At 37.1% G+C, this 22,925-nt stretch overlaps 3 protein-coding genes across 5 annotated transcripts; 1 reads left to right on the top strand and 2 right to left on the bottom strand.

The window, feature by feature from the left end:
* Window positions 1–392: 392 nt before the first annotated feature.
* On the bottom strand, window positions 393–5,974 carry Aatf (Apoptosis antagonizing transcription factor). Of its 2 annotated transcripts, XM_022792716.2 has the most exons (9): window positions 5,814–5,974; window positions 5,018–5,103; window positions 4,532–4,777; window positions 3,981–4,263; window positions 3,336–3,668; window positions 2,330–2,596; window positions 1,964–2,162; window positions 1,302–1,597; window positions 393–971 (listed from the first exon to the last, which is right to left on the bottom strand). In XM_022792716.2, the coding sequence occupies exons 2-9, from the start codon at window positions 5,094–5,096 to the stop codon at window positions 863–865; spliced, it is 1,812 nt and encodes a 603-aa protein (XP_022648451.1). In that variant the 5' UTR covers window positions 5,097–5,103; window positions 5,814–5,974; the 3' UTR covers window positions 393–862. The 2 variants fall into 2 exon arrangements, with proteins under 2 accessions (XP_022648451.1, XP_086835801.1); XM_086979675.1 differs by lacking the exon at window positions 3,336–3,668.
* A 241-nt stretch (window positions 5,975–6,215) lies between these two features.
* On the top strand, window positions 6,216–19,129 carry Prim1 (DNA primase small subunit). Of its 2 annotated transcripts, none has more exons than XM_022792363.2 (11): window positions 6,216–6,454; window positions 7,087–7,166; window positions 7,391–7,551; window positions 10,046–10,208; window positions 10,476–10,753; window positions 11,178–11,324; window positions 11,662–11,828; window positions 12,889–13,050; window positions 13,420–14,671; window positions 15,271–15,429; window positions 18,835–19,129. In XM_022792363.2, the coding sequence occupies exons 1-9, from the start codon at window positions 6,351–6,353 to the stop codon at window positions 13,457–13,459; spliced, it is 1,302 nt and encodes a 433-aa protein (XP_022648098.1). In that variant the 5' UTR covers window positions 6,216–6,350; the 3' UTR covers window positions 13,460–14,671; window positions 15,271–15,429; window positions 18,835–19,129. The 2 variants fall into 2 exon arrangements, with proteins under 2 accessions (XP_022648098.1, XP_022648099.1); XM_022792364.2 differs by having other exon boundaries at window positions 12,889–13,031.
* A 1,381-nt stretch (window positions 19,130–20,510) lies between these two features.
* Bulli (regulator of MON1-CCZ1 complex protein bulli) lies at window positions 20,511–22,575 on the bottom strand. The gene has a single exon (XM_022791865.2). The coding sequence runs from the start codon at window positions 22,553–22,555 to the stop codon at window positions 20,636–20,638; it is 1,920 nt and encodes a 639-aa protein (XP_022647600.1). The 5' UTR covers window positions 22,556–22,575; the 3' UTR covers window positions 20,511–20,635.
* Window positions 22,576–22,925: the final 350 nt, after the last annotated feature.

Consider the following 22,925-nt stretch of genomic DNA (forward strand, 5'->3'; position numbering starts at 1 on the left):
CCTGAATATATTATATTAATTTGCATATAATATGCAACATTTTTACATTCCTAAGGTTGTGAGCTCACTATTACCGAGGTGAAGCTGTGGCTAGCAACTATATATTTCAAGAGAAACAAGGGTTAGGTCTCATTGAAGCCATCTTTGTTATTTTTTTTTCAAAGGTAGGAGATAACAGGTCACACATACGAAAATATGAGATCACGTAGCCTATTATTCTATCCTCAGCTGTTAACTTTATGATCCTTCAGATTACTGAAATCCTTAGTTTTAGCTCGGGTATTTTCTATTGCAGAGATTTTGACAATGGGAAGTATTTTGTACACCTATTTTTTGGTCACTCTCGACACCTAAACACATTTTTATTTTTAACAAATTACGCTTCTTACAAATAAAATTAAAATATCCCGGGACAAGACATTCTTTTATTATGGCCTTATCTATGGCTCACAATTTCTCGTTTTAGAGCACAGGCTACATCCTCACATTGCAGTAATTTGACATCCCAAGAAATAGATCGCAGAATATGTAGAAAAAAGAAATAGCTAAAACCCCTACCTCTATATTGCCCTCAATATTAGACTATAAATAAATTTTGAAAATCTGTGACCTTTTTCTCGTCGCACTTTCAATTTTTTTGGCAGGATCAGCTGTGAGCAAAAAATTCTGGTTGTAAGAGTCTGCGTGCAAGAGAAAATGAAGCCCATAAAACAAAACAGTGCAGTAGCCCAGTTTTACGATACAGAAACATGCGGAAAATTCTTATAGAACTGTACCCATGTAACACCTATCAAAAGATGGGAGACATTAACTCATGGACTGAATGAAGCATGTATCTACTAAGCGATTTATTTAAACAAATTTAACTAAATAATTTAAATCCAGCCATGTCATTTTTGGTGATATTCGCGCGCGGTTCAGACGAGCAGCTCATCGAACGCTTCCCAAATATACTTGCGAACAGATCGTTTCTGAAACAAAAAAAATTAGGTTCCTGCTATTATCTCAGTCTATTTATAATTCGTTGGGCATCCTAGTCGCAGTTTTTACACATGCTTTGCTGTCATCATCAGGTACTTTAATGATTGGATTAACACGTGAACAGCTGATCGACTCTTTATTCGAATGGTTTGATTGCCATTGCCAATTTTAGCTTCTGCCTTGTTCCATGGCAGGCGTCGCTGAAACCGTATTTAGTAAGTACTCAAAAAAATACCATGCAAGTACTTAATTCGATCGCGCTTGGTAACTGCTTTAGAATCAGTCATGCTAGAAGTGACACGAGTATTTCTAGTTCGCACCTGGCCTGTTCGTTGAATGTTGTTGCATCGTGCGGAGTCATAAAACTAACTAGCTTTGGAATTACATCATAACGGATTCGTCTTCCTTTGCTAGCCTTAGTATCCACACGTCGCTTGATCTTTGAGCGTAGCTTTTGAATTTCGATCCAGTGTCGTGAAATTTCAAATGGATCCGATACATTTTGCGTCTTCCGCTCAATGACTTCTCGAAGAAGATGATGATAAAAGTCATCGTCGTCAAAGATTTCCGGCAGGATTTCTTTGGCAAAGCCTTCACCGACAATACTGGGAGCTTGCTAAAATAAAAAAATATATAAGAGTGATGTGAGTTATTTTGAACGAAAATTCTTCTGTTATTTTTATTAATATTCTTATTATCTGGGTCCCTAAGCATGATTTGAATAATACTATTGATAGGCAGTATACGAGCTAGAACTATTGTCTTATTCTTCAACTGACTTTTAATGCAACACGCGTTATGAAACTAACTTAATAGGTAGAAATACTAGCCACTGTAAAAGTCAGCACATCTATGTACCTGTTGATAAATGTCACTTTGTATAACGTATACAGAGCAGGTATTTAGTAATTTTTACCTTGCGTCGAGGTTTTATTATTATTATATTAATTATTAAATTAAAATTCTTGAACCACCAATGTACCTGTTTTAAATTTGGTAAACCGACGATACTGTATTGACTTCGTTTGATGCGTGTGCGCTGCAGTAGCCTATCCTGTTCAGCTAAAATGTGCTCAATTTGTTTGAGTGGGGCTTGTTCTAAGGCCGTATAACCAGCTTTCTTTCCTTTAACGGCTGAACCCAACTTTGTTCGCTGGTACCATTTTTCGATCGTTGTGTTTCTGAAAGTAAATTGCATTTAATTTTACTAAAGGCGACACTTCAGTTTTTAATCCGTAAAATAAAATATGTCTGTTGTATAAAATTATATAATTCACTAACCACAGGTTGGCTTGTTTGCTGAAGGCACTAACCTACTCTAAGGTTGTTGCTCCAATTGCGAGCTTACCTAAAATTTAAGAAATTTCGATGAAACTCTTCAGGAGCCAACGAGATTGAGCTATCAGTGCGCATTTTCTTATTCGACGCCAATTCAGTATTTTTTATTTCACGTTCACTGGCATCGTCCTTCCACAAACGTTTGCTGGCGAGAGATTGGTGCATCCGACTATTCTGCTCTCCATCGCTGTATGCCGATACGATGTCGCTTGGATTTTCTTCGTTATTGCTGGACATTACGTCATCATTTTCATCGACATTGGAATCATTTGATTTCCTGACCACGGAAAAAGAAAAATTCAACAGTGAAGCGATATTTTCCGTAAGAATACCCCAAAAGGTGCCAGTATATAACACCTACTCGCCAATTATTCTAGAGATAAAATAACACAACGCGAAATAAGGATTAATACTTAAACAGTCTCAAAAAATTCTTCATCTTCTATAGAATAATTTTGCCGTTCGTGTCTTTATAAGTTTTATCATAATTGAGCTAACCAAAATCTAATCCATGTTTCCGCTGCCGATACCAACTGTAAAACATTATATTTTTGTGTATTATGGCGCAAAGGAAGCCCTGTTAATTGGCAGATTTGGTAAACAACATTTCAGTCTCCTAAAGTTTCAATATTCGTTTAGAATACGTATAAATGATTGCTTTCCAAACAAAACGTGTGGTGTTTTCTAGCTAATGATTAAAATAAATTATAATTAATGTTACAGCGTGAAGATTTATCATCAGACCTACTCAAAATAGTATATATAGGAAATATAAGACGATCTTACTTATGCTCGTTTATTAGTTGTCACATTAAGCTTTTGAAAATTCTACAGTCAAAACTTACGAACCGCAAAAGCTAACAACAATGAATTTGGGCACCTATCTAACGAAAACTAGCGTTTATTTCGTAAGTAGACAGGCGTAGCTATTACTCTGTCTCCCTTTATTTTTCGAAGCAAACTTTTCTGCAATCTTTTTATCGAGTTCCTGCAGGAGAGTCAACCATTATACAAACCTATGTTCAAGTGACTTTTTAACTTCAGGGAACATCTCTAGAAGTTGCTGTCGAATAGCGATAAGCTGTCCGAACGCCTTTTCGGCGTTTTTAATGGTTTGACGATACAAGCGATTATTGTCGGAATCGGCGAAAAATTCCTTCGTTACATTCTTAAATACATGAAATGGTGGCAACTGATTGGACAACGCTAAAATGCGCTGAAACTGTATCCGATGCTCAAGCAATCTATCCCACACTTTTAGCTGATGCCCAATACAACGACCCTTCTGAACATCTTCCGAAAAATCTTCCGAAGCAGAGTACTCTCTTTCCATTGATTCCTTCAAGTGTCTGTAACGATACGAGGTAGCAGCACGCATTAAATACAAGCGACGCCGACTAGAATAAAATTCATCCTATAGACAATGGTAAACCGAAATATTTTATACTTTGTCCTAGACAGAAGAAAGGAAAATAAAAAATCGTTGCCTTCTTTAGGCAACTTTAATACAACATTTGCTGCCAAATTTCAATAGTTTGTATATACTTAAGGAAACTATAAATTTCGGTATAAGTACGCTAAATTAAACAACCTCTAATGGTGTGTATCGCAAATATTCAATTACAAATTATTGACTATTGTTAAGTTTAACTCCTACTCACTTGAATTTGTCACCTGCAGCGTCAAACTTTATTTTGCCAGTAAAATGCATTGTCTTGCGATTCATAGACTGTGAAGAATCACAGTCCGTCACGTTATCGTCCTTATCACTTTCACTATCTTCGCTTAAGTTATAATCTGTGCTGTTATACTTTTTATCGTTGCTTGTTTCTTTTCGCTTTTCATGCTGTGAGTGAGTTTTACCAGCCTCAACGGCATCTTCATTTAGTTCTTCAACCCCACTACTATTTGAGCCCTTCTCGTCGAAGGACTGTTCGGCTTCCTCTGCAATATAATTTTCATGTTAATTGTTGTCAGTTCACCGTAGGATACGCGCATGCAATCTTATGAATCTTATGCAATCTTAAAAAATAAATGAATATACATAAATTATCTAACATATTTATGGTGTTGTGGAAAACAAAATTTATAAAGTTTGGGAGCCTCATAAAGTTGCACTTAGAGGTGTTTTATGTTATAGTATTTTATAATACTAGTTATTTCTTAGTGTTGTTCCAATCTGTTTTTGCACATTATAAAAGTGGGTAATTACCACCAGTATCATCCAGCTCGTCCGAATCGCTCTCCTGTGTATCATTTTTGTCGTCTTCTCCTTGTATGTCATAAAGGTCAGGATCAAGTTCGAACCGTTCATCAGGAAACTTTTCATCTTCGAGCATCATCTCTTTTCGAGAGACGACACGCCCTCTATATATGGGTTCATTAAGAAGAGTTGTATTTGTTCGGAATGGGAGCAACTCATAATCCGTTGACGCAGACGTAACTTTCGCTGCACTCTCTGAATTATAGATTATACAAAAAAAAAATATGTCACCTTCTAAATCATCGACCCTATACTCCACCGTAATAAAAATTAATTTTTTGGTGGACTGAATATATATCCGCATAATAAAGGAAGCAACTAAGGATTCAATAATAGCAACAATAGATCGCTAACAAAAGCGTCGAAAACAACAAGTTTTAAGACCGGTATGCAATAAGCAACAACCTAAATTGATAAAATCTCGGTCAAACTCACCTTCATTAAGCACATCTTCGATATCTCTTTCTCGTGGCGCCGTTAAGGCCAGTGCCTTCAATTCATCCGCAAACGACATCTCACTACTGTATGTATAAGGAAGTAAACGATGTGTGCTCGTTATATGTGGATTCATATTAAATTAGTTAAATAGATCTAGAAAATAAAAATGAAGTTTTTCATCAAGTTATCCGAAACGATCAGTTCATTACATAATATGTAAAAACTTATTGTGTTTTCTAAGTTAAATCTAAATAAATAAATATAAATAGACAAAAATAACTAGCTTATATCACTATAAAACGCGATCTTGCTGAGAAAGATTGATGCTAGCTATGGGTCGATCATGTATTATTCCAGAAAAGAAGCGCATATTTTAAGTTTTGAGGCATAGTTCAGTTAATTGCTTTGTTTTGCTACATCCGATTTGGAAACCCTTTGCATATGTCAAAAAAGCAACACATATTTAAGCTTTTTTATAATTTTTTCAAACACGTAGTATAGCGAATACTGATGATGAAGCTTCCGAGACGATAACTAAGCCGTAAATATTAAGATAATTAAGGACAGCGATTGTTTTATGAATCACCGCAGATACTAGAGAGAAAGACTAGCATTTCCGAAGCGATCAAAGGCTTTTTAGTGAACTATTTTAGATAAAAAAAAAAATTTGATTGAAACGGATCTAATCATATGTCGGAGTTAGAAAGTTACTTTTGCTGTGCTAATCTAATGTAATGTAAACATACCCAATCATAGACATATGTTTCAAATAATAAGGCAAAGCATTACTCACCTCCAGGCTATGTTAAATACTAATTGTCGTCGATATTCAAAATAATACAACGAAAAAAACGTGAGACAAACTTTAGTTGTCGCTAATGGAAAGAAAAGGTTAAAAATGATTGCAAAGTTTCGAACAGTCCGACAGTTGAAACGACAGTTGCAAGTTGTTTACATTTGCGGCTTAACCTTCGGAATTTCCGCCGTCTTTAATGGTAGATCTATCCATTGATTTAAAAATAATGCCGATGAACGGTTTCTTTTCCCTAACTTAAGTTAGAACAAATTTTTGGCTAATATATGAATTTATTAATTTATTCATTTCAATAAACGAAATGATCTGTATCTTTAAATATAGCTTACAGACTAATAAAGACATCTTCATTGAACGAAGAACAACATTGGTCGCCATTTTAGTATGAGCCACTATCCATTCTACATGATCCATGTACAACTATAATAAAGCGGTAGAAGTTTTGGCGCCAATTATAACTTTTTTGGGTCTAAAAACAAGTTCGGTTTTTCTATTCGTTTAAGTTTCCATGTTATAATGGAAGCAGCTACAGAAACTGAAGTGGCTATCGAAAATAAGGAAAATAATCTCGAACAAGCTGCTGTCCCGACCAAAAAAGAGCAACTAGTCATCGACACGTGGTGAGAATCATCCGCTTTCATTTAGTAACCATTAATTAAACAATGTATTTACATTCTATTTATTCAAAAATTCATTTTGTTTGGGTTCCACACATTTTCGTACAAATCAAATCATATTTTAGATAACGTATTAAATCAACGCAAGCATTTATACAACGGTTCGAAGGACGATTTGCGAACGTGACGGGCAGACGTAATATACATATATATTCAACTCAACCAAATATTTAGATTTCAGGCATTGTCCATACATATTATACGTAGCTAATCATAATTTGCGGATCAACTGTTGCGAACTGAGTCCCATTTTTTAAATTTGAATACATGGATTATATGAAGTCCTAATACTCGCGACTAAACATTACTAAGGAGACAAAGAAAATTTTCAGAATGGATTGACAAATATGTCAAGCAAAATGTGTCAGCATTTGTAGGTCATAGTTTGAACGAACTAAGTCCTATTTAATAGGTCATATTTAATCAGTAAATGTGATTATACGTTAAAAAATATGTCCTCACCCGCAAAACAAAGTTCAGTTTTTTACTACACCTTCGCTTACTATTTAAGTTTAGCTACATTATCTGGCGAATCTAATTCATAATTCATTTATAAACCTTCCGTAACTTTTCAGCTTTACGGATGCTTTGAAGATCTACTATGACCGACTTTTTCCAGTTAACCTATTTTACAAATGGCTGAGTTACGGAAGAGGTAGGCTATGTAATATTAACGCGTGGCTAATTTGTTATAAACAGGAGCATCAATTAGTTATCGTCCGACAGTTAGACCCATTAGCTGCTTAATTAGCATTTCTGGTTATGCAAAATTTAGTAAACGACCAAGACGATTGATAGAAGTGATCAGATACTCCTAGGGGTACTAATGCTTTAAATACTTATATCACGAATAGTCACAGTTGTATCCTATCATTACAGATCCTGCCGAGGGATATTTTGTAAATCGAGAATTTTCATTTACACTTGAGGGAGACATCTATTTGCGATATTTATCATTTAAGGATAATATCAACTTCAAAGCAGACCTCATTAAAAATATCCCGATCAAGATTGATCTCGGCGCAGTCTACGACTACATCGTATGTTCTCGTTTTTAACTTCCTTTATTAACAACAGTCGATAAAAGATTATTCTGCTATAGGCTCAGTAATACATTTAATTTTAACAAATGATTAAAAAAAATTGGTGAGAAGCGCTGCGGCCAGTATGCCTTGTAGTAAACAGGTTGTTAAGTACTGCACGTTTTGCACTAGGTGTTTCAACATTGATATCTTCACCGCTCCAAGCACACTTTTGAATCATTGAAAAACATTTTATGTAGTCACCTAAACATTCATACAAAAGCATTCTTGCATAATTTTGTTCCATAAATTGAAATATGTCGTGAAATTCCCCGTTGTGCTTAATAATGCTACAATGGTCTAAATTTCTCTTGTATATTAAAGAAAGAAATGTAATTTTTACGTAAGTCTATGTTCTACACTAATTAAGCATACGTTTGTATAAGGAGAATGTACTGTTTATTCAGTTGTATGTTGAGGACTGCAATTTTAAGAATAAACGTTCTGATAATCTTGTTAGCTTTTTATTTGAGTGTGGCCACAATTTAGGTTTATAAAAGCTTGAAAAAAAAGTGGCGTGGTAAAAACACCCTGATTCCTCATAACATATTCGTATGTGCTTCTTCCCAAAAGAAGTAATCGAAATTGACAAGTCGGTGCTCAAAACTTGTTATAGGGTATTCTGTCACACATAGCTTAACGGTTAACCCGCCGGCACTTCTCCTATGTCTATCCCAAAACACTAAGCTTAAGCAAATTGACCAATTACTAAAAAAATATTGTTTTTATAGTGAAACATAGATTTAAGATGGCATTTTGAATGCAATGTGATAATGTCTAAATTATTATACTTCTAAGAAAATTTTGCAGTGGACCAAATTCGCCACTAAAAGTGGGTTTAGTGTAAAGATCAAAACTAAGGGACCATTAAGAGAAACGTTTTAATGACACTTGGAAAGCAGAACTCATCGTTCACTACTGTACACGCTCACACATAATTATCGTAGACACTGGTAAGTATACGTTTCAGTGAATTTGTATACGATAGGTGCATAAAAGCGTTAACAATCGGTGACAAGCCTGACCTGACATGAGAATGAGGAATGACACTCTCATTCATTCGTACCCGGAAGTTCCAGGATTTTAAGGACAACATAATCAAGTTAATTTATTTTTCTCAAGTTATATTTTGGTAAAACATTGAGAAATTGGTTGTGAATGAGCACTTTAAACTTGGATATGAAAGCCAAAGATAAACTATTAAGTTGTATTTGATCGATCAATTTGAAAGCTTAAATATTCTATACACGTAAGAGCTACGTTGCTACGGAATTTAGAATAGAGTAATATGCGAACTATTCTTTATAGACTTTAGCAGTTTACGCTCGCAGGTAACATTGGCGATTATACTTTTCCATAGCCTACAACAAGAGTGTGTAATTTTGTTAGTAGACTTTAGTTTTAGACGATACTTTAGTTTTACTCGGGAAAATATAATTAAACATTTGCAAAATGGAGCGTTTTTTATCATCTTGCGCAAGAAGCGGGCTGATAATGGCAATTTTAAATAGGTTGAAAATTGCGCCGTCTTCAAGTTAGCGTTAAAAGATCAGAGACAGGGCCAGTAGGCAATGCAATCACATTTCTTCAGACGAGGGCAGAAATTATTTTTCATATCCAGCCCCATTTCTGTGTCAGTTTTCAAAAGCTGTCTATCTCGTTCTCGACAAATGAGTCACTTATGATGAACAGTGAATACCTGTTTATTTTGAACCGCTAACTCGTTCGATGAACAAGACCCGGTTTCATAAACAAAACGAACGGAGGATTAGTTGACTTTATGAAACTGAATTTAGCGTGATAAAATTGTGTAAATTAAACAAACGCATGCGAGAGCTCTAGTGGAGTTCGGGTAGGGTACTAAAGCCTAAAAATGAACCTTTCTTCAGGGATGCCTTCAACGGCATTAATAACTATGGCAACAGATAATTACAAAATCATATTTGCTTTAGTGTCTCCTTTAAACTAAATAAAATATAACAGTACTGAAAAGAAAAAATGTTTGAGTTTTGAGGGGACGAGGTAGGCAAAACGCCAGATTAATAAGCACCAAGTCCGGGATTCCATGTAAAGCTGAGACATAACATTTTAAAACTACTCAGGCTGTTAGTGTAAGTTAAACACTTGCTTTGAAAAAAAGTTTAATCAGGGTGACCATCACTGTATTACTAATCGGTGATATATCCAGAATAGGAGCCGAGTCATTTTGAAGCTAATTTTGTGATATCGACGTTAAATAGTTTCAATTTCGTTAAAAAATAAGTGATAATAAAGTCGCCGACAAAGCTAAATTTGACCCTTAAACTCTCATTTAAAATTGTTTTCTCTTCGGTAGAAAACGTTTTCTACGTATGTTGTACGTATATTGGACTCAAAAAAGCGGCCACTTTAAATGTTTGAGCGAATAATACAAGTGTAATAATGTATACATTTAATGGTAATTTTCGACTAGAACGACAAGTCGAGCAGAAAACCACGCGAACGCGAGTATGTCCTGGATATTGACATGACTGATTTTGACGACGTCCGTTCTTGTTGTTCGGCAACCGACATCTGTTTACGCTGTTGGCCATTTATGACGATTGCTATTCGTTGTTTAAATGCCGCCCTAACAGGTATAGAAAAATCATAACTAATAAGTGGTTTCCTTATCATTCTATTAACTATTGACAATAAAGGAGGCATGGCTAATCGCAGACTAATGTTAAATGCAACTGTGTGGAAATTTTGATTTTACAAAATGCGATCTTATTTGCTTGAATTAACTTTCTTTGTTTGAGTGTAGGGAAAAAGTGCGATGTGCAGTTATAGATTAAGCCTTGTCAAACCTCGCACACGTTCACATATAACAACTCTGCAACTACTGGGTGTCTTTTGTTTAGAGGATTTCGGATTCCGACATCTCCTTTGGGTATATTCGGGTCGTCGAGGCATCCACTGTTGGGTAGCAGATCGTATGTCACGAGAAATGTCATCATCATGCCGAGGCGCAGTCACCAACTACCTAGACGTTCTCACCGAGGTTAACCCTAAACGCCCTAAAATCCTCTTCAAGATGCATCCAGCCCTCGAACGGGCTGCTGGCATCATGCGCAAGTACATGGACGATATGGTTGTGCACAAACAGAAATGGGCCGACAGTACTGACTGGTGGACAAAAGTAATTCGTCGAATTAAATTGACTTAAATTAATTGAGATAACTAAATGTTTTACGTTTTTACTGTTTCTAAGAATTGCTTCAAACGGCCTTTGTACCTCGAAGCCTGAAAAAAAATAAGATAGCTATAAAAAGTCGCCATCTAATGTATACGTAACGTCCTATTAGGATAGAAAAACAGCTTGGTAGATGCATTGCCTACCCACAGCTGTTGACATTTAATATAATCCAATCAGAGGGCGCTTTGGATGGCATAAAAAATCGAAAAATAATCCTTATTTTATATAACTTGCAATCGTCAAGTTTTCTGGCTACCGTATCCGAGAGTAGAAATAGTCATTTGTTCCATTGAGCTAACAAATTACTTGGCAATGTCCTGCAGGTTTTATTCCCGTGTGTACATTTATCTTTATCGTTACTGTTTAGGTATTAAAAATGTGCCTTGATATAGACTTACGTGACAACCTTGAGAAACGCGTCCTGGAAGCGAAAGACGGAATAACCCGTTGGGAAGTTTTCAAAGCTCTCGCCGATAACAGACAAAGCAAAAAGCATCCGTTCTACTTTGAAGAAGTAAGTTCGTTAATTGAAGTGTATTATTTCAACTCTGCATTAGTATTACTCAAACCGATTGCTTTTGTTCCTATTTTCTTTTGTGCTATTTTATAGCCTTTTTTTGCCTTTCGCAAAATCGCAATCCAGAAACCATCAATTTAGAATCAGATTGAATTTTATTACTTCTAAGTACTATCTTTCGTCTTTCTCAATAGTTTACATGTACTAGTTGTTATTATATATATATATATATATATATACTATAATAATCTGGAGAACGCATTTGTATACTCTTAGAATTCTAATTTCAAAAATTGGTTCAAATTATAAGTGTGAGCTGTCTCTATTGTTGCAGTTACTTTTTCATTTACTATATCCGCGACTAGACGTAAACGTTTCGATGGGACTTAATCACCTTCTCAAGGCACCTTTTTGTCTACACCCCAAAACTGGGCGTGTGTGTGTGCCCATTGACGTCGACAACGTGGATGAATTTGATCCGTTTAGTGTACCAACAGGCAGGTCCGTAAAAGTATTTACTTTTTTATCTATATGAGCCCTTCGAAACAACGGGTTTCTCTTCGAAAAGAGGGAAGTGATCGATCTATGCTCCAGCAAACATCTACATTTCGTGAGAAATTTTATATTTGTTTGCAAATGAGCAAATTAATTGTTTTAAAAGCAAAATGTTTGTTATTACATAAATTATACCCATCGTGCGTATTCAATTATTATTACTGAGGCAATGAAAGTTCGGTAGTGTCTGTAAGCTTATTGACTACCAGCTGCCTTCATCAATCAGTTCTCTACATCCAAAATGATGTTTGTAATTTTCATAATAGGCCATACATTTTAGTAACGTCAATGTGTAATTCGAAGTAATTGAGTTTACCTACTAGTGTATACCAGTTATTGCCATGGATTAGGTCGCACTGAATGTATGAATTCGAACAATATAGAAAGTCAGGAGTTGAGAATAACTAGGTTTTTTGGTTAGTTAAGATATTGGATAGGAAAACAGCGTTACTATAGAGACCGTTATAAGGCAATCATGCATTTCGCCCTGAGGATGGGAAAAGAACAATAGATGGCTAGTAAACGCTTACATTCAAAGTAAGTTATCATTTATTTAATAAATTCCCCCCGCCACGGTCAATCAACTTACGTATTAGTTGTTGTACATAATATTGCAAGCAGGAAAACATAACTTGAGCTTAGAAGAACAAAATGTTCAGAGACCAAAGTCTTCATAATACTTACACATTAGTCAAAAACAAATATATATATACATATATCAGTGTTAAACAACTGTTGTTACTGGACTAGTTTACTTTAGATAGGCAAGTTTCCATCTTATTAACATAGACTCGACTTTCGCCCGATATGCAGGTGTCACTACAGAGTTCTCTCATCAGATCGTGCTTATGTATAGTATTTCGCTGAAATCATTAGATAGATGATACATATTCGCGCATGTATGATACATAATGATATTAATAATGGGCTTTCATATAGAAAATTAACTAGATAATAATATATTTGAAACTATGACCTGACTACAGTACGTACAACGGATTTTCAGCTCGCTGCTAGCTGAACTGGACGCGTACATAAGAGGTGAAACAGAAAATTTGGCTGACTTCAAGAAGACTTCCCTGAAGCCATACGTCGAATATTTTGGAAGTTTCGTCCGCCGTCTGCTTGCGAAGGCGCCTCATAGGCCCGGTACGCGCATGCCTACGCGGTATCTATGTAATTTTCACATATCATTTCGCATATGAAGTAAGCGATTTTTTAGCAGATTGAATGAACGTGCATGATCGCTTGCAAACATTCAGGGTATCGCATCGACTGAATTTTGTTACCATTATTATTATTTAATTATCCATTTTATTATTATTATGCACAAAATATGATAGGACGCTGTTGTCCTAATATTCTACACAACCAAGGTGTGCAGGTGCATTCGGTGGTACCAATAAAAGTATTAATAACTTTTTCAGTGATTTTGTAAGTGTTATAATAGACGAACTTCATGACGTTCGGCTGCATTTCAATGCACAACATTAGCTTCGGCAAACATTTTGGTGACTGTTAGCTTAATTTATTTCAGAATACGACGATCTGGACTTTTGAATTTTGCGGTTGTGTGAATTGTGTGAACAAAACGTAGATCAAGCTACGAATAAAGTTTCCCTTTAATCAACGGACGAACTGTGTCGTTTTATTATAAAAGGTTACAATTGTACACTGATAATGGATCCAAAGTAATTTTATACACTCTTTGCTCTGGTGATAGATCTATGTAGAGTAATTTCACCTTGATATTGTAAATACAATAAAACAGGTTTTGTGAGGGCTAAAACCCCCCTAAAGATCTATTGGTTCCAACTATGATAGTTTCAGCTTTGTTAGAAATTAGTATACCTAACAATTTTCATACCTTATATTTGTCTTGCGACCCAGTATCGCGCTGTCTAACGAGGTTAATATTCTGAATATTTATTTCTCACGACAAATTTTCAAATCAGGGTAAAGCTGGTAAAGCCTGGTGGAGAAAGCTAATAAAAGGGTAAAAGGCTAATAAAGGTTGTTTACATTTATCTCAAATTAAAACGTCGTCTCATTTCTACGATGTTATTTGGAACAGCTTATCGAAGCGAACGGGCTAATCATAAATGCTTGAACTCTTTAATATACAAAAATGTAACTAACACGACTCAGAACTTGTAGAATAAACGTATTGTCAATGCAATGATTTCTTAATAAGCATAATATATTTCATCACATCATTATTATTCGACGCCATTACATACGACATCATATGTAAGCCAATAAACAACTTGTTTTCTTGTACCAGCTGCTGTTCGGAGCCATTCGTTTTTCTCCGAACTTTCCTTGCTATAAATACCAAAGATCTATATTTATTAAATGCGCGCTGCCAGATTGCTGGTACCCTACTTCGATCTATCGTGGTTTTAGCTTGAAAACAAACTGATATAAAACTTTACAAAACGAAGCACCAAAGTGAAATGAGTTCTTGGTATAGTATATGCATTGACTGAGAAGTTTTCACATTAAATTCTGCTTCAGTTACCCTTTCCATATCGTCAGCTCGAAGCGCTCTATCTCTGTGGGAGTGTTTGCAAACAATATCGTTCGTGCGTTGATATATGACAATCATTTGAACCGAGATAGTTATAAATTCAATTGTAGCACTCTGTTTTGGAGTAGATCTCACGCTTTGCAGTCAGGCCTGTTCCGTTTTAAGCAAAATGGCCAAAAGCATCCGCAGCCAGCGTGGCAAAAAAATGCGGGCCATAAAGCGTGTCCGTTATGCCCAGAAGCAACTTAAGCAGCTGAAGGTAAATATCCTGAGTCCTCAGAGTAAACAATGTAGTGTGCGCTGTTCTATCTTGGCTGCTGCAGGCCATAACTTCAAAGAATGAATTGCAGTCCTTGCTATTTCTCTTCCCTTATGCGAGATGCGATTTTATTAATTCTAGTACTTTGCTTTTGTTTAATGACTGGTGTTCGTCACATGATGGCGTAATATTTGGCACTTTAGTAGAATTTGATTTTGATTTCCCAACGCTAAAATAAACCAAATCTTCAAATATTTATAGTACATTTTATGAGAGATCTCTAGTTTGGAGTGGAAGGGCGTATAAAGAACGAATAAACATAGAATTATAAGCTATTTTGTATACGGTTTCTACCATGTACTTTGTCAAAATGTTGGTTTTCGTGATTCAAGTGACGCGTGTTTGTAAATACTGTGATTTGTTCTGTACTACATAGTGCCACCTATGGTTGAAAACTATTGTCTACCTGACGAAACAGTTATTGAGATTTTAAGACGTTCCGAATTGTACATTATATTGTAATAAGTGTTTTATCAAGGTGGTAATAAATGTTGATTGGCTAAAAACTAGTTACTGGTGTATCACTTTCTTATGAATAGGAGACAGTAGCAAAAACGGTAAACCATGTCACTGTGGGCAGCATGGATATAGATTCTGCTAGGGCAGAGGTTGCAGATTACATCGAATGGAAGAAAAAACAGGTTGCAGAAAAACTACAGAAACAAGAGGAAAGCGCGATGGATTTAGACGAAGTTCCGGTAAGAAAAATGATGCACTCCAGATATTCAGCGAACGGTTCTCTTTAGTTTTGGATGCCACTATTCCATAGGAATGTTTCTTTTTTTTGCATTTGCAAGGTAACAAATCATACTGATGTATCTTCAATAATGTACCCAAGTTTGAGATCCGGAAAAATATGGATCAAAACTAGAATCTGTCTACATTATTCGAATGGTAGGATGTCCCCGAAAATTCTAGAAATTAAGAATTTTATCAATATCAATCTTGATGCCAAAACACGTGTTTTCATCATTTTGTAACTACCGAAAAAGTATTGCAATGCTTTTGGCATAGTACCCATACATTTTTAAGCTTTCAAGTCAATCTGAATTTTTAGACTGGGGCTAGTTACTTTGAAATATCACATTGACAGTGGGTTAGCTTTCAGGGGTACTTTAATATCATACTTTTAACGGTTTCCTAAAAACTTAAAGAAGAATATCTCTTTATAGGCAATAATCGCTTACAAAATTACTGAGAGATAAAATGACGTAAAAAAAACTAAACTAAAGTGCCTAAACACGGCCTTAAGTACCGCTTTTTAATAATTTCTCTCTCAAAACTGTGCTCAAAAGCCTGTGCCGCCTTACTAAACTACTCTGCCTATTACAGCAATGGCGTCGCTTCATTGTACACATGGCGAGAAACGCTGCATGAAAATGTTCTATAAACCGGTATCCTCAAGTGATGTATTAAGTGTACCGAATTCGCCCCGTAATACATCAGCCACATTAGAACTTGTTGCCGACCGCCCTCAATGACAATAGTGGAATACGTTTCGCGTAAACCATTTAGGAGTGGGATGGAGTTACACGTTTTTGTTACACGCATCTCGGGAATACGCGTTGGGCTGTCCTGCAACCAACTGTTGATCCCGTGAAGGTCTGCCGGTTCCTACAGACAACTTATCTCAGGCGACCTTAGTGCACTGGAAAAGATCGTCTATCGTTGATTTGTATACTGAATCTTCTTCCAGCGCTTCATCGGCATCACAGTTTATGTGATCCCTTTCTATCTATAGATTATCCACAACAGCCGATTGAGGAGTTACCAAATAGCATTTTAGACTAACGAACATGGATTGAAGTTCTTAGTGTAGCTAGAGGAGATGGTAGAATCGCGCTGAATGATGTTCAAGTACACTTTATTTCAGTAAACGCCCCATGCTCTTTGTTTCCGGTAGCTTTTTTTTTAATGCATCGCTTTCGTTTAAGCAGGCAGTAGCGGTCCTCAGGTGATGATTTTCTCGGGTTCTGGTACGTGTTCCTTGGTTATAACAGTAGCTTTTTCAAGTTAACGATATAATCAACTGTGATATAATCAGCTCGTCCAGGTAACCATTCGCTGGCACGATATGCCAGTCTTGCAGGAGATGCTGAACCCAACACGAGTAGCGGGAGTGTAGCCTCTATTTAGAGCAACTGATAACCTTGTAAACTCTTAAGTCGAACTTCGCCGGATAGCGGACGATGTAGTCTTTGAGACGTGTAAACGCCTGAATTAGGCGAACAAAGCATGTGTTTCCAATTTTTATTGAAAGCATAGGATTTTTTATGGGACGGACATCGGCGGTTTCTGCGGTTTCTAGCACCACAGAAATCTCGAACAGCTGCAGGCTAGAAACTTTGAAAATTGAACACGCTATTAACAGGGGTTGCCATATGCTCCGAAACGTCTTTGAGCATTCTGGGATCTTGCTTGACGGAGTGCTCAGACTACCTATAGTGAAAAGGCAAAGGCAGCAAGCCATGCAATCGACCTAGCGCTGTCGGTTACTATCAGGACGAAGATGGAACTAGAGAACAAAGTAAACCTAACTTTAAGTAATGTGACACGTTAGATGAGCAGACACCAGTTTGAACTACTGAGAAAAAGGCACTATTTATTTGCAAAAACCCTAACGTTAGTTTGGGAAGATACATTTATAGATAATTTATAGATAAATGCTTGGGAGTGAAACTTAATCAGGACCCAGTCGGAGCTTTACACCAACTCAAATGCTGAAGAAGGGAGCTTTAACCGCATAAAGTTTCAGAACAGACTGGTGCCGAAATCAGAAATTGGGGGTAAGAAAAAGAGGAAGGTACTGTAGCGGCGTATTGTATTTTTCTACGTAGCCCAAAAAGAAGTATCAGATCAAAAAGAAGTAAAGACCACCCGAGGACGCCACTGCGGCTTCGTTTTCCGCGGGTAAATAGAGCATTACAAATCCAGGTCTCACTGTCCATAAGCGTTTGCAAACGTATCTTCACGGAATAGGAGAGGCGCTAAGCGACTCGTGCATCACATGCAACGATGGCATGTACGACGCCATGACTCATATCTTGGGGCACTGCACCGTCTATGAAAAGGAAGGGGTACAAGTGGAAGAAAACTAGGGCATACATTTAAGGCCGACGTCATGATAAACTGAATTCTTCGTAAGGTAGCAAGAAGGTTATAAAGCTTAAAGACCGGGAGCGAATAAGACATAGCCAGACGGTAGAATTGCCCCGAGCCCTGCGTGAGTGCAAGAGTATTTTTCTTGGAGGAACATGGTTTTTGGTGATCACCCAGCCAGTTAAAAAAAAATGGTGGCTAAAGAACGACACTACTGTAGCACACGCTTAGAGGCCAGGCCCGGCGTTGGTAAAGATCTGCAAATTAACTTCAAGAAGACACATTGAATTCTGACCGCCTACAGGAAAACTGCGATTCTTCTGTATAAGCTTAACGGCAAGCGTAGAAGCCTTGTCATTTACGTTTCTTTTCAAAATTGACTAAAGTTTATAATAAATCGAAAGCTATAATACATGGATCGGAGTCAATAAGTGCAATCTAGGCCATATTGAAGTTTAGAGTAAAATAGATATATGTCGTGTTCTCTTACCAGCTTTACTATCCAGTTGCAGAATATAGTGCTTAAGGGCCGCTATAATATTTTTTTAGTTATTGATTCAGTACGTCCTCGACAACTTTGTTGAGTTAAAAGAAATTCAGGTAAATATATGCTCCTTTCGTATAATGTTATGGGGTATGTGATCTCATCTCACCTGAACCAATAACGTAGGCAATATGAATTGTTCTGTTAATAATAATTTGCTAATTGGACCATTAAGAGCATTCACTGTCCGTTAAGCAACTACGAAATACTCATTTTTAATAGCAGGAAAGTACCCGCTTAATCGATAATTATACTAAGGCGATAATTATTCGACCGTACAATTGTCGTTAAATTCAGAGAATTAAGCGGTAATAATATTTGTATTATTATGATAAGTGTATTCATTTGGTGAAAAATGTTTATTTTAAGCCGTGGCGTACACATAATTTTTATGCGTTACTTTTGTTTGTAGAGCTAACTTTACTGAATCCTAATCAGACGTCTTCTCTACGAATTGCAGGAATTTAGTATGAAAACTATGAGGAATAGGAGCGGTGACTACCCCAAATGGATGGGTCAAAAACAAATACGCAAGCAAAAATACAAAAAGGACAAGTCAAGGAGGAGTAATGGTCGTAAAAAAGGGTGGTAGTTTGGAGGAGGGCTCACAACAGTGATTAGCTCTAAAGCTTGCATTGTTTCAAAAGACTTGTGGTTATGGCAAAGTAAATAGAGCACTATTCATTCACCGGCTGCGTTAGGTTGTTATACAGGCAGGTTCTCTATGAAAATAAAGTTTTGTGTATAAATTGGAATGAACTCGTGTCTTAAACATTGTATGCATTTTATTTAGTTTAAGCTATTGACACTTGCACATCATGTTTTCAATTAGGATACGTATATTTTGTCAAATAATATGCTAGTATATTTAGAAGCTGTACTAACGCGACATTGTGGCTCACTTCTACAAGCCTAAAGCTATATGTGTATATGAACATGAGTAATATTAAGTAGAAGGAAGAGGGTGTCAGATTTGATTTGATTGCGCTGAGGTATGAAGAATTACGTAAAATTTTTGATGCCGCCAGTGACAGCATACCTAAGAATACACTAAGTACCAAAGGGCCCCTGACACGTTCGATACGCTTACTTACACCCAACAGCAGATGTGCATCAGCTTCCTAAGACTAAGCGTAAGCCACACGCGAATGGTTGACTGTTCATGCGCTTACATATCGGTGATGATGGAGAACGCTGGGTTGAGACATGGCATTACATTACAGATTGAACAAGTGGTCTAAACAACACCGGTTTATTTAAAAAATTAGGTGACAAGTAACTGCTGCGGATTAATTAACAATATGATGTTTGATTCATGCGTGTCTTAGCATGAAATCATTCAATTTAGCTTGTAAGAAAGCAAGCTCTTTCCAAAACGACGAATTTGCCGATAAAAATCTAGTCTACAACCTTTAATGCACTAGCAGAAAAATAGAGCAACAAAAGCATACGTCACATGAGAATGGCGGCGTTGTACCTGCTTAATTTTCTTTCATGCTACGAAAGTTTTGAGCTAAGGTAAAATGATGACGAGTTTTTGCGTTCATCAGGTGAAATTAAAATCTTAATAATAGCGTGGGCTTTAATGACACTTTGTGTAATCAAGCCTATGTACCTAGATCTAGAACGTGCAGAACTAATTTTGTGTTTATTCCATTTAACAAAACTTAACATTTAACATTTGGAACGTTTTACATATATATTTCTCTCGGATATGTAAAAGCCGCTATATTTTCACCTGGGAGCTTTTCGTTCCATGAGTCGTTTTCGAAGATTTAAGAATACTAGACGTTCTGTTATGTTTTGTGGTGATACACTGTTCTACGGTGAATAATCATATATATGATCTTTATATTATTGTGGGACATTTAGTAAATATCAGTGTGTGTGGCGAGATGTCGAATATTCTTACTACCTTTGTGGGCCTTCGTTATCGGCCGCGCACGTATAATAATTACGTTCAGTGGTAACTCTTTAAATTAATTAGTTTAGTTTAGTCTTTAGGAGAATGGCGTAATGAATTGAATAGAATCATGAGCGTTGCACCAAGCTTAAACATTCAGTTATGTAGGTTTAATACAAATACAAATATGTTTGAATTTCCAACATAAAGAGTTATAGCAAAAGACCCCGACATAAGCGCTATTAATACATATTTTTATTTATCCTTCTCTTTGTGTCTGTGTGTACAGTTGCATAGCCTCAACTCAATACTTCGGGACATTTCATATTTACTTTTTTTGCATTCTAGTAAAGGACGTCTACAATTCTGCTTTCTCATCGGAAGCCACATCGGGACATTCTCCAAACAGGCTTTTATAATGAGTAACATACTGCTGGCACATTTCACCTTTGGGAAACATCACATTACCGCGAAGATTGATATTGCGTTGAACAAAGAAACGGTACACTGAATAAAATGTGGCAGGGTCTCCTGTTTGCTTGGCGGCCTCAAGAAACTTCCTAGCCGACACTGTGTCCTGATTACCCTGGAACTGAACTACTTTAAGCGCCGATATAACTTTGCCTTTACTAAGCAATGTTTCGATGGTTTCTTCTTGCGAACCTCCCACTCGATAAAGCATATCAAGAGCTAACTGCTGCGCTGGAGCGTATTCTGGCGCCAAATCAAGCAGTTGGGCAGCTAAGGGCTTTGAATCCCCGAGAATATGATATTGCAAAAATTGATGAAGCTGGTAAAACTTGTTTCTTTTAACTAGGCTGGAAACCATGAGATCTCGAAGCAGATCCCCGATGGTCTCTCTAGTTCGAAGGTGTTCCACGAGTACCGAGAAGAGATATGATTGATCGAGCTTCTCAACCAATGGCGTAAAAACGTGACAAACAAGATCTTCCGAGATGTTATCTAAGTTAGCTATTTCGCTCATAATCAAACTGATTTTCGACAGCGGAGGTGTACTGAGAATAATTCGTTTGATCGACCTTAAAATAACTCCTCGGTTATCTTTGCGTTGGAGGAGAAACTCGATAAGCCGGTCAGGATTTTCAAAATCTTGGCTTAGTCTGTCAAGGTCGATATGAAGTCTCCAAAGCAACCCCATTTTAGCGTCAATAATAATATTAGGCTGAAACACTACCCAGTTCGCTGAGTACAGTTCATGGTCGCCTTTACAACTTATCTCAGAAGGCGGCACTATCGGTGAGTGATACTGAATATTTGTCTCGAGCGATCCCTCAAGAAAGATATCGAAAATTTGACTTGTCTTCGAACTTTGATGATGCACAATAATTAGGTTATCGATCAAATTTATTGCAAAACGACCAGAAACGTCCAGTTTAAGAATATTTGTTTTTCTAGGCGGCATGCCTCCGTCAATTGTGTACACAACTATTTCCGCTGCACCACTTTGCCCACTTGCTGGGGTGCCTCGATGTCTAAGTACAACAACGCGAGACTTGCCGTATATTTTGCATAAACTGACATCTCGATCAAGAAGACAAAGCTTCGGTGGCTTTGGGACAACGGGTAAATCCACTTCAAATTTTGAATGGCGCGTACACATTCCGGGGCCTGAGAAGAATATTGGATGTAAAACATTTCCTAAAATGCCTGAAGAAACAAGAAGATAGCAAGTGCGAGGCTGGTAAATGAACCAGTTTACTTGCATAGTGTAGAGTTTTATGTAACGAAGGCATTTGCGCTGAGGCTGCACTTCGTACAATTCAACGCTCTGATCTGTAACAAATATAATGTCATTTCCAAACCCTGTCCACGCAAATCCGATCACTGAAGCGGTCTTGGCTTTACACGCTTGGCTATACTCCACAGGGCGGTCGTTGCCCCCGCCAGCTGTCATACCTTCCGCTGCCAATAGGTCCTGCGGCCTGTTCATAAATTCGACGCTTTTTCTAGAACGTTGAATGGCCATAACGGCCTGATCGGGCGAAAGTTTCACAGAAAGAATTTCACCCTTGTCGTCCATTGTAAACGAACAACTGCGTTCCTCGGTGGGCCCCTTAACCACCACCCCAGTAACTCCTCCCGACCGAATCGAAAATAACTGTTCGTTAGCATTGTCAAAAAAAACTCGGCTAACGGAGGACGCAGGATCGAATTGCACTGCTTCATCGCTCAATCGCAAACAAGCCCCAGATCTGCTAGGATTAGAGGCGATAGTAAGTTGGGCCGAGCTGTCACCTGCTGCGCTGGGCGACGCCATCTTCTTTGTTATGACACAATAAACGAATATTTGTTGACGCTAAGCGATGCCGGTCTCGCGAACCGGGCCGTCGGCGACCAATCAGTGTATGAAGAAGAGCGCTTCCCAACAATATGTTTAATCTGTTCAAACGATCTGATTAATTCATTGTTATAGAACGTACATCGCGCAACATCGTTTTACTCGTGTGCAATACTTCTAGAAATATTTACCTTATGTCTGTGAAACATACGTCTAAAAAGGGATTCCGGCTTGCGAAGAATAATTCTGTTTTAGAAGAAAATAACCTAGGGCGTAAAATAGAGACAAAGGCATCGAAATGTTAGCATATGTCATTCAAAATATTAAATACAAATTATTCTGAACGATT

This window comes from Varroa destructor, unplaced genomic scaffold (assembly GCF_002443255.2).
Source record: "Varroa destructor unplaced genomic scaffold, Vdes_3.0 BEIS01000002.1, whole genome shotgun sequence".
Classification (NCBI taxonomy): Eukaryota; Metazoa; Arthropoda; class Arachnida; order Mesostigmata; family Varroidae; genus Varroa; species Varroa destructor.